Source organism: Prunus mume, linkage group LG6 (assembly GCF_029339155.1).
Source record: "Prunus mume cultivar Tortuosa linkage group LG6, ASM2933915v1, whole genome shotgun sequence".
In the NCBI taxonomy this organism is placed as follows: domain Eukaryota; kingdom Viridiplantae; phylum Streptophyta; class Magnoliopsida; order Rosales; family Rosaceae; genus Prunus; species Prunus mume.
This window is the reverse complement of record NC_142703.1, coordinates 4,952,374-4,964,400: the sequence shown is the minus strand read 5'-3', so window position 1 is coordinate 4,964,400 and position 12,027 is coordinate 4,952,374. Positions and strand designations below refer to the sequence as shown.

General features: G+C 35.4%; 1 protein-coding gene and 1 long non-coding RNA gene across 2 annotated transcripts; both read left to right on the top strand.

The window, feature by feature from the left end:
- The first annotated feature begins 2,067 nt into the window (after positions 1-2,067).
- On the top strand, positions 2,068-4,706 carry LOC103336428 (alcohol dehydrogenase). The gene is made up of 10 exons (XM_008239464.3): positions 2,068-2,262; positions 2,401-2,537; positions 2,667-2,713; positions 2,819-3,144; positions 3,228-3,310; positions 3,434-3,509; positions 3,718-3,779; positions 3,879-3,974; positions 4,062-4,223; positions 4,365-4,706. The coding sequence occupies exons 1-10, from the start codon at positions 2,220-2,222 to the stop codon at positions 4,479-4,481; spliced, it is 1,149 nt and encodes a 382-aa protein (XP_008237686.1). The 5' UTR covers positions 2,068-2,219; the 3' UTR covers positions 4,482-4,706.
- Positions 4,707-8,110: 3,404 nt separating this feature from the next.
- Positions 8,111-9,479, top strand: LOC148915904 (uncharacterized). The gene is made up of 2 exons (XR_016127683.1): positions 8,111-8,359; positions 9,158-9,479. It is a non-coding gene; the product is annotated as an uncharacterized LOC148915904 (long non-coding RNA).
- Positions 9,480-12,027: the final 2,548 nt, after the last annotated feature.

Below are 12,027 nucleotides of genomic sequence, written 5' to 3'. Positions count from 1 at the left end.
GTAGTCAATTGTAGTCAATTCGGGGAAGATTCTATACAAGACCGACCTTTGCAGGTCCTGAGAGGATTCTGGAAGCTGCCTGGCGGATCCAGAAATTTTTTAGCAGATGTGCAATATTGACTAAGTATGAAAATGGTTTTTCGGAATAATCATTTTCTCAAGATAATTTTTGGCGGCTTTTATTCCTTATACATCAACTAAGAAAACTTGATTTTATGGGATTTTAGTATGAAGTATATATTGACTTAATGAGCCATTATTTTTAGCCTAAATCATATTTTGCACTAAAACCGAATTGTCATATTTTTATTTGGTGGGAATTTGATTTTCTAGTATTTTTATTTGAATCCAAATGGGGGGTACTTCCTTATTTACATTGTAAACTTAAGTAAATTGAGTAATATAAAAATAAATAAAAGTAAAAAGACAAAGACATTTACTTAAATGTTGAAAATGGAAATAAGGTAATCTGTACACCAGTTGAGCAAATGGGCAATTTGAAGCACCTACAATGGTTTTTCCGGCGAAGAGAGGTGCAGCTGCACCTCCTTGCGCCTTAATAGTTCCGCCCCCTACACCTCCAAAGGCCAGGAGAGACAAAGCGAAAGAGAGAGAGAGGGATTTGGATTTGGATTTTTTTATTTTTAAGTTTATTTATTTATTTATATTTAATTTATTTTTTTCTTCACTCTTTTCAGTTTTTTTCTTTAATTTTTAAAATTTTAAAATATTTTAATTTAGATGGATGGTTTTAGCCCTCAAATTAACAGCCAAATTGATGCAAGGACTCAATTGGAACTATTTATCGAGTTAACGGATGTAATTGCTCAAAAAAAAAGTTCATTGACCCAATTGCAAATGGGGGCCAACTTTAAGGACGTCTACAGTAAATAACCTTAAAGCATAACCATTAACAATCCAAGTTTGCTTGTTTTCTTTCCAAATTTAATGTGCTTACATAAAAATCAGAATCCATCATTAAAAAAAAGTATAAAACCAGTAATCTTTTAACCCACTTGCGAGAGACTTTATGCAACGAGAATTATTCTTATCAAAACAGGGTTTGAAAATAGAAACAGGGACTTATCAATATGACTACTGTGCCTCTTGTTTCTTTCTTTCCAAGTCAAATGACAACTGTACAAAACGTGAGTTGGATTATTGACATTTCTCAATCAATACACGAACTCGTTTTATGAGTAATTATCGGAAAGATCAAAGTAACAATTTTAAACTCTTCTTCATGCCTCTTGATTATTGATGTGCGATGAGAATTCGAACATGAGACCATTAGTCTGCAAATCTATTCATTTTTTCATTAGGCTAGACTCCATTCCCTTGTGCCTCTTGGTTCATTTGTCCTAGTTTGTATGGTTCAATGTCAATCCAACAAGTTCTGTTGTATCATTCATGGGCGACAGCATTTTTAACTTTAGTCTCGCATATTAAAAGGATGACATAACAGTGCAGCCTGCGTTTACTTTAATTTTTTCTTGGTGCAAGTTGCTTGATATTTATTTTGATACTTCTTTGTTATGACAAATGAATCGACCAATCGTATCAAAAAAAAAAAAAAAGAGAGAAGAATCGACGAAACCGGGGACTGTGGTCCAATACCAATACCACCACTAATCCTCGTATTTCTGTCTTTTTTTCTTTTTGTGGTAATAGGGGAGCAAAGCCCAAACCAAAGAGACTACACAGAAACAAATCTAGGCCTCAAGAAACCATCCTTATCATCATCTAAAATAGACTGCATCTGATCAGGAGGAGTCATTGGCTAACCAGAAAGATGACAAAACCACTAGTCCTCCAATTCTATAATCGAGCAACTTTCTATTTTTATTTAGTTATGTAGTAATCATCAATGAAAATTAATCTGATTGGAGACTCGCTAAACCAGCCTGTAAAACCAGGGACTAAATTCCTAACAACTGAAATCAAGGAATGGTTTTGGTTTTGCCATTGGTAGTAACAATTGTTGAGAAGTCTAATATTCTAGGACAACATCACACAGCAATATCCTTAATCTATTAAATTAGACTAATTCAGCCTCCTCTTTTCTTTATGGGATGATGTATAAATACCTACAAATGCTGCCTTTATTTCCAACCACACCAAAAACTTAACACTACTACATACTACAAAGCTTTCTCAGAGTTTCAATTTCAAGTTCTTAGCTGCATTCATTGGATTCTCAGTAACCAAGAGAAGGAAGAATGTCTAATTCTAATACTGCTGGACAGGTCATACGCTGCAGAGGTATCATACTCTAACCAACCATGTGTAGACAAATTGATGGCTTGTCTATTTTATAGAATCATCTTGCTTGCTGTTTTTTTTTAATGTTTCTGGGATTTATTGAGTAAAGGGCTTTTGGTTTTGGTTTTGTTTATGTAGCTGCTGTAGCATGGGAAGCAGGGAAGCCACTGGTGATTGAAGAAGTTGAGGTAGCACCACCACAGACAAATGAAGTTCGTTTGAAAATCCTTTATACTTCTTTGTGCCATACTGATGTCTACTTCTGGGAAGCCAAGGTGCTTTTTATTTATTATTTATTATTTTATATTATAATTATTTTTCTCCTAAGCAAGATTTCTTTTGATCATGAAAGCCAAGAACCAAATATAGCACACAAAATCTGAATTGGGTTTTCTATATTGCAGGGACAAAACCCTTTGTTTCCTAGAATTTATGGTCATGAGGCAGGAGGGTATGTAAATTTCTATCAAACTTGTTTTCAATTTAGCAGAAGCTAGGAAACATATAGTATGGTGTAGCATTAACTTATGTGGATTTTTTGGTGTTTACAAATTAGGATTGTGGAGAGTGTTGGTGAAGGCGTGACGGATCTTAAAGCCGGCGATCATGTCCTGCCTGTGTTCACAGGGGAATGCAAGGACTGTGCTCACTGTAAATCAGAAGAGAGCAACATGTGTGATCTCCTCAGGATAAACACTGACAGGGGAGTGATGCTGAGTGATGGGAAATCAAGATTTTCAATTAAAGGCAATCCAATATACCACTTTGTTGGGACTTCCACCTTCAGTGAGTACACTGTTGTTCATGTTGGCTGCCTTGCCAAGATCAATCCCTTGGCTCCTCTGGACAAAGTCTGTGTCCTCAGTTGTGGTATCTCCACAGGTATGCATATATACAAGTGTGATTGGAATTTTGCTTAATGTTTAATTGGAATTTATTTTTTAATTATCTGGATATATGTTCAGGTCTGGGAGCTACTCTTAATGTTGCAAAACCGAAAAAGGGATCAACAGTTGCTGTTTTTGGATTGGGAGCTGTAGGCCTTGCAGTGAGTCTCTCCTATTTCTTGCTATCTGCCATATATTTATATATGTGACACTTTCACTGCTTGTTTAAGTGTATGTTTATGTGTATGATGGAAAATAAATGTATAAATGGTTTTCTGATTCAGGCTGCTGAAGGAGCCAGGATTTCTGGGGCTTCAAGAATTATTGGTGTTGATTTGAATTCCAGCAGATTTGAAGGGGGTGAGATATATAATTCCTAAAAGTAATTGTTTATTTCTGGGAAAGTATCTGGCATTTCAGGATATATACTTGACTTGCAATAAGCCTCCTTTTATCAGAAAAGAGAACAATGCATAAGAAGTAGATGTGTTTTCTGCTTCTATATTTTGACTTTCATGTTTGCAAATGTTCTCCATGTGTCTCTGAGTTTTAACTTGATTGTTTGCAGCAAAAAAGTTTGGCATAACCGAATTTGTGAACCCAAAAGATCACAAAAAGCCAGTTCAAGAGGTTTGTTTGTTACTGGCATGGATTTCTTTTTGTACATTGTTTCCCTTCTACCTCCTTAAACATGTTTCTAAAGAGCTTTTCTTATGGATTGCTTATTAGGTGATTGCTGAGCTGACCAATGGAGGAGTGGACAGAAGCATTGAATGTACTGGAAATGTTGAAGCCATGATATCTGCATTTGAATGTGCCCATGATGTATGTTCTTAATCCTTTGGCTCCATGTTTCTCTCTTTTAAGTTTCGATGTGATCTTGTTATGATGAACACAAAAATTCTATTCCAGGGTTGGGGTGTTGCTGTTCTTGTGGGAGTACCACACAAAGAGGCTGTCTTCAAGACGCATCCTGTGAACTTTCTGAACGAGAGGACTCTCAAGGGTACCTTCTTCGGAAATTACAAGCCTCGAACCGACATTCCCTCTGTTGTGGAGAAGTACATGAATAATGTAAGCTAGCTAAAGCTGAAGCTAATTTTCATTGATGCTCTTCTTCCAATTTTATGTTATGAGTTGCTGTGTAAGTGCTACACTAGTTTTAGTTTTATTTATGCACACATCAATTGAACTGTAAACTCCACTATGTTGCAGGAACTTGAGCTGGAAAAGTTCATCACCCACAAGGTCCCATTCTCAGAAATCAACAAGGCATTTGATTACATGCTTAAAGGGGAAGGTCTTCGATGCATAATCCACATGGAGGAATGAAAGCTTCATCCTTGATGTTTGTGCCCGCACATTCTAATTTTCAATTTTTTTTTTCTCCTCTTTTCTTTTTAAAAAAATTTCAAATTTGGTCTGCATGTAAAAGTGTGCGAATCTGTTTTTGTTTTTGTTTTGTTTTGTTTTTTTCATACTGTTTATGTCTGAGCTTCTGTTGGACAGTTGCTGTGTATATATTCAATGAATAAATAAATAAATAAATTTATTCAACCTCCTTGCCCCTTGATGTGTACAGCCTTGAACATGCGCTCAATTTACAGTATCTGTTGACAATTTTGAGCAGCCATATTGATCAATGTGTAGGAGAAAGAAATCTCTATCAAGTCTAGCTAAAACCAGTGAAACAACAAATTAAAACCCTGTGTTTCACCAGCAAACTAAGCACATTGATTGAAGGTATCACTTCATCAAGGATGCTTTGCAAGAAGGAATCATTAACCTGACTTACTGTCCTACAAATGAGCAGCTGGCAGATATCTTCACAAAGTCATTGGCTAAAGATCGATTCTGCTATCTCAGAGACAAGCTCGGTGTGAAATCAGCTCAAAACTTAAAGGGGAGTGTAGAATTGTAAGTTGTGAGTCTGATTTGTTTTAAGCCTAGAGTGTTAATTGTGTATTCACTTAGTCCTAGAGAATAACAAGTGTAAGGCTACAAACATGTAAATACTGAAATAGCCAAGAGCTAGAATTAAGACAGATGGATGGCTGAGATTCACTGATGCTTGTGTGAATCCAGCTCACTGATTTCTTACATAGAGAGAATATACAAAAGGCTTGCTCACTGATTTCGTGAGCAAGCAGAGCTGTTATTCAGAAAACGTATTCTTCATCTCTCTTCTTTTCTCTCTAACAGAACCTACACAAAACCCAGCTGAAATAGCAAAACACTAACATTTGTCACCTTGAACATATCGATCAAGAAAATCTTCGAGTAATTTTGCTAGCTTTTCTTCTCTTTCTTTCTGGACAGCCTGCAAAAAATAAATCCATACTATGGATGCTGTTATAGGTTAAAGGAAATGAACCAAGTGGATAAAAATTTGAGGAAACGATGATATCAAGTTAAAGTCACACCCAGGTAATCTCAATGGTTACACTGAATAGAAGTAGACATTGAGACATGAAAATTTGAAAAGCAGCAAATGTGCTCTAGCAGACTACCACGATCTGGTAGTCATCACGATACTCAATGCTTGCATTTAAATCCCTTGGGCTTTCTCTTTTGTCATAGACCAATTTAATTTTTACTGTATCATCTCCAAAGTTTAAGCTGTGAGACGCAACAACGATGCCATGCTTACTAAGACTACCCGAAAAAACCAAGGCATATGGCATACCGGAAGAAGAAAACAATATTTTAGTAAGATCTTCGTTTTCATCTAATACATGGAAGACACTCCATGTTTTGTCTCCAGGTCTGCATAAACCCAATGTCAACTCATCAACAACTGCTGCAACAATACAGTTCTTTGATTTAACATCCGACGTAGATAACGCGAATGAATTACAGAAAAGCAAGGCACCACCACGTTTCGACTTGTTTGTGTTTACAAACTTATGGAAAGATGGAATTGTTCTCAAAGATGGAAGTTGGTGTTGGTCTCTTGAAATTGGGTTTACGAGATACAGTTTGGAGTTTAATACTTTTTCTTCATAACCAACCATCCTTTAGAACAACCACAAACCCGCCCTCCTCGAACAGGCTTAGGTAGCCTCAATGTGTGAAACTTGACATCTGAGACACTGGAAAAACTCAAGTACTTCTTGGAGGCCTGAGGGAGCAGTAACCAAGGTAATTGTGGAGCATTAGAAAAGTCTCTTCGCATAGCAAGAGAGTTCCAAGACTTGCAGATGATTCTTAAGCGCATACGCTCTCTTAAATTCAAGTGCTTTAAAATAATCTCCATGATATCGTCAGGCAGTGTCTGCCGCCCCATATTATTGCAGCAACTGGTCCTTTGGCTTCTGTACTCTTTGTTTTGCTCTCTCTTGCCTCCTTTTTTGCATTGAGCTTGCTTTCCTTGAAGCAACAGAAGAGACTCTCAATCTTCATCTCTCTCGGGTTAATTTGTTTATGAAATTGAAAATCTCAACCAATAATATATATAGTCAAGTCAATAATAGGAGATTGATGGGGAGATGAAGTCTACTTGGTATTGTATTTAAATGAAAACAGAATCTTTGCAAGTAAGTAGGAATCCATTCAGAAGAGATGAAGTCTATTGGTTTGGCTTGACCTCTGTCTGTATGGCATACACTTATCTGTGAGTGTTCTTTCTTATAATTTTTTACTCAAACTATATTTTTAAATGAATAACTGTTTGTTATATTATAAATTTCTATTGCAATTTAAACATTTGCAGGAAAGTTCTGCAAGAAAGAAATGACAAAAACACAGATTCTTTCTACTTTCGGATATATGTTATTGTATTGGGCATTTATGCAGCTTTGCGCATTGTCCTTGCACTAACTCAAGTTTCCGGCATGTCATTCACTTTCTGAGATGTCTGATCAATCCTTCTTCCAATTTTTCAAGTGGATTATCAGGCAAGTCCTATTTTGTCCGGTTTGAAATGGGGACCAAATTTTTTTATATGGCTATGGCCATGATGGTGATTCATGTATTGTCTGCTTTCTTAATTCTACATATTCCAGGAGCGTTACTTTGTTGGACGTGGCCTTTATGAAAAGATAAGTGATTATTGCAGGTTTGTGGGAATCTGGAACTTTGTATTGCTGGCTATTTGTTTAAGACTGTTGGTGTTTTGAGCTCAGTTCTTTTGTTTCATGATTGACAATGTGATCTTGCTACTAAGAATCTGATGTAGTTGAGCTGAGCTGACTTTAATTATTTTAGGATAAAGTCTTAAGTGATTTGAGTTCTTGAGTGTTCCTCGTAGTTTGGGAAAAAGGTGCTCATTCAGCAAACACCAATTCTTTAAGATAAGGGCTTAGTAGAGTTTATTTTAATTGTATGTTCTTGCCACTTGTCATTTTCTTTTTCTTTGATGCTGAGTGTCTTTCATATTAGAATTGGACTATACTCTTTCTAGGTATTGTTTCTGTTAAAGGAAACTTGTATAATTGAATATTTATTATTAGATTGGACTTAGCATGGTTTAGGTGTCCAGATTATGTCAGGAGTTTAGATGGCTTTTTGCTTGTTTACAGATTTTAGTGATGAAGATTTCTCAGTACTCCAGCCTGTGGATTTTGACAGCTTGGTTAAATATGATTTTCATGTTTGCCTATATATGCACGTCACTTTGTGCATTGACATGTATGCATGTCACCTCTTGTTTTGACATATATGATGGTTGATTGCCTATTTGTTTTTAAGTATTATCCCAGAAGATTTCATGATATGCGCTTCTATTCTATCTCAGAGATCTACATATATGAAAAAGTTCCTAATATCCTTTTTATTTTCATTATATTTAAAAAAATCCTAACTTCGCAGGTCTCTGCTCTTTTGGTTGGTAATCTTCATCTGCAAGTTCACTTTTACCTACTTTCTCCAGGCAAGGCTACCCCTACTCATCTCAAGTTTCAATTATGGGATATATGTTTGTTGGATTGGAGCAAGAAATTTGTATGGGTTGGAGGGGGAAATGGTGGTCGGGTAGAATTAAATTTTTAGTTTTTCTTTGGGTATACTGGTCCAAACATTCTAAAGATATTCCTTTTCAAGTGTAATTGTTCTTGATTGAGGCAAGTTTGAATTTGATGTAATATAACCTTTTGCTTGAGGGTGTAATCTGAATTCATGTATACTGCAGATTAAGCCTCTTGTTGAACCCACAAGAATTATCGTGAACCTTCCATCTTTGGAATACTGGTGGCATGATTTGGTCTCAAAGAGTGAGTTTGTCAACATTCATTTACTCTGTGTGATCTTGTTTATGGTTAATAATACTGGGATGCTTGACATCGGCAGTCAATCCATGTATTCTGGTTGAAAGGAACAAGAAGTCTGATATTCTTGTCTTTAGGCCCCATAACTTTAGGGCACAACAATAATTGGTCTGTCATTAATTGGGGATGGCGTGTTTTGGAAAATTACCTTTACCTTCAAGATGACTTCTATATATATCGTCTGATTCACATTAAGATTATGTTAAGCCACCTTTCTCACATTTCCTATTTTTGCTCACCACCCTCATTGCACTGCATCTTCACTAGTGGTCTCCGAAAATCCATTTATGGAAGGTTCTATGGCTTGAAACTCTTGGTATTTCAAGAGACTGCACTTTAGGCGTATTCCTATAAATTTAAAAATGGTAAAGCCATCAACTAGAAGTAAAATTGCACTTCGGGCGGATTTGTTGGTACTAGTTGTCTTTTGCTCCCCACATTCTGTTCTAAGTTATCCGATTGTATTTTTGAGGTTTTATTTTACTTCTAGTTGTGTTTATATTAAAAAAATTATCATGTTGATTTTCAGTAGAAAATAATTTTTAAAGCAGAAAATTTGTGTTTATTTGTGCTTAGATGGAAGGTAAAGCATAACTTTGATCTCTTTGTATGAAGCCTTCCATGTACTTATTTTTTCTACAAAATTCTTTAAATTCTTTTGTTATTTATCTTTCTTTGGTTCATTGATAGTGCTTGAAATAGAATGTTGCCACATGTTATTGATGTATACTTGTGTTTTGGCAGATAACAATAATGCATTGACTGTAGCTAGCCTATGGTCTCCTGTTGTGGCTGTGAGTATCTTCTTTCTTTAGCTTCAGACTTCTTCAAAATGAGAGGATTCAGCTCTACTTCACGAAAGATGTATTATGTTAGACTGGAATGATGGATTTTGTTGAAACTGACCTTACGAATGTTGTAAATTGTGCTTCGAGTGTGATGCTTACTTTCTTGTCTTTTTCAGATTAAGGGCTTCCTCCCTTGTTACTATCTGAATCGAAATGTGTCTTAGGATGTGCATATACCCTTCATATTCTCATTTATAATATTCTTTTTCAATGGTCCAGCTGACCTCTTTTATGTTGCTAGATTGTAGAGATAGCTTCCTGATTCTAGGAAACTTTCTTGTATAAATCTCACCTATTGCTTTATGGAAAATTCATTCTGTCAAGTATTATCTTTTGCCCTAGTTTTACAGAAACGTCATCCAAAAAGTAAAAAATAAGCTATAAGGAATTCACGAACGAATAACCATCTAATTTCAAAGTGCACATGATCAAGGATTCAAACCTCAAATTGAGCAGAACGAGATTGAGGTTCACTTGATGGACTTCACAGGAGGTCTCCCACCTTATACTGGTCTATTAAAGTCAAAAACCTCTCGCATTTTGGATTTCTTTGTGTGGGATCCAATGCTTCATGATATCCGAAGGATAGTTGTTAAAAATGTTAGGGATATTTGTTGAAATGTCACTTGAACTTATACTTTAGTTTCAATTTGTCACTTGAAATTTTTTTTAAGAGAAATGTCACCTAAATCTTTCAAAATCTATAATTTGTCATCTGACTTTAACATCATCCAATTTTCCATCCATAAGTAAGGGTATTTTAGTCTTTTTATTTTTAAGAGGTTTAAAAATGAAAAAATAATTATACAAAATTGTATATATTTTAAAATAAACCATTAAAAATCAAGCCAAACATTAAAAAATTGACTTCGACCAAAAAAAAAACATTAAAAAATTGAAAACTGCATTTTTTTTGGGAGTTTCACTAAAACACCCATCATTACACACACTCAAAACCCATTTATAAACACACCCAAAAAAAATATACAATTGTTGATTTTGGGGTTGATTTTAGGTGTGTTTCTATGTTTAAATAGTGTTTGGGTTTTTTTATAAATACATGTTTAGGATTGGGTTTATTTATAAATTTGTATTTTTTTTTCCATCCCCGTCGTCTCTCTCTATTCTCCCTTCCCAACCACACCTCCCCTCTCCTCTGTCTTTTTTCTACCCCCAAGACCTGAGCACCTCTTCCCCACCTTTAATTCTCCTCTAACATGCCCATTATTCTCCAATCCACTCTTGTCTCCAATCTTTATTTTATCTCCCAGGTAAGCTACTAGGCAATAAAAATTAAAGGTTCGTAAATGCATTTCTTTTTCAATTGACATGGCACTTGTTTTCTCTGTATAGTTGCTTTACTGGAGGTATGGTGGGAATTTCTGTCAATGTGGTTTTGATTGCAGCTTGGCAGATATGGCAGCCCATCCCTTCCATGCTCAGGTCTTGGGGGAGAAAAGAAACAGAGGAGAGGGGAGGTGATTAGGCGGGAGGGAGAATAAGAGAGAGACGACAGGGGATGGAAAAAAAAAATGCACTTTTTAATTTTTTAATGTTTGATAGGAAAGGGCTGTATAATGATTTTTTTTATTTTTAAACTATCCTAAAAATGAAAAGACTAAAATACTCTTACTTATGGATGGAAAATTGGATGGTGTTAAAGTCAGATGACAAATTATAAATTTTGAAAAATTCAGGTGACATTTCTCTTAATTTTTTTTTTTTCAGGTGACAAATTGAAACTAAAGTATAAGTTCAGGTTACATTTCAACAAATATTCCAAAATGTTAAATCCTGCAAAAAAAAAAAAAATTATCTTCAATTGATGTGAAAATTACGGGACCTTCACCCGAAAAGGAAAGTTATAGACACAATCAGCTGTGATGAAGCTATCAAACTAATCGGTAGCAATATCAAGCTATACAAGTTGCCGCTGGTTTCCTTAAGACTACTTCAGACACCAATACTATGGTATGGGATCATGTGAAGGTTATTAACAATTTAAAGTTAATAGCAAACAATACCTCAAGGGAATGGCTTTGCATGTGTTGCTTGAGATATGCAGGTTTCTTAAAAGTAGCACCGCATTCTTGGCAAGTATTGGATTTTTCCCTCTCTCCTTCCCCATCCCCATCAGCCTCTTTGGCCATTTCCATCTCTTCGTGTAACAAAAGTAACCAAATTATAAGTAAATATTAACATAATCAATCTGAAGACATCCCAGCTTCAGATTTTGTTTAAAATACAAAACCCAAATGAACCCACAACAGTAAATCCCTCAAATTCGAAAACCCAATTCATAAAAATTCATAACTAGACCATAGAAAACCAAAATTAAAAAGAAGGATCGAAACCTTGTGGTGAGTGAGGATGTGAGAATCAATCAGGTTCTAATTTTATATGAGCGAGGATCTGAGAACCCTAATTTTTTTTTTAAAACCATTATGAAAATAAAACGAATGTTTAGCCACAGCGAATAAAGACTTTAAAATTCAGGTTTTCTTTAAAGTTTAAAAAAAAAAGAATATTAAAAATAAAATAAAAACCCCGCCAAAGGGAAGGAACTCAGAATGTGCTTACCTTGGCAAGTTATACAATATATTTTCTTAGCTGCCAAACAGAAATAGATCAATTGTTCGTTTAACTCTCCACAGTCCACTCCATATTTTTATTGAAACTGCTTGCAGGAATCGCATTCTGAGTTCCTTCCCTTTGTAATTGAGGACCATTCATAGAGGGTAAGCTCAAATTTCGTGAATTCAAGGA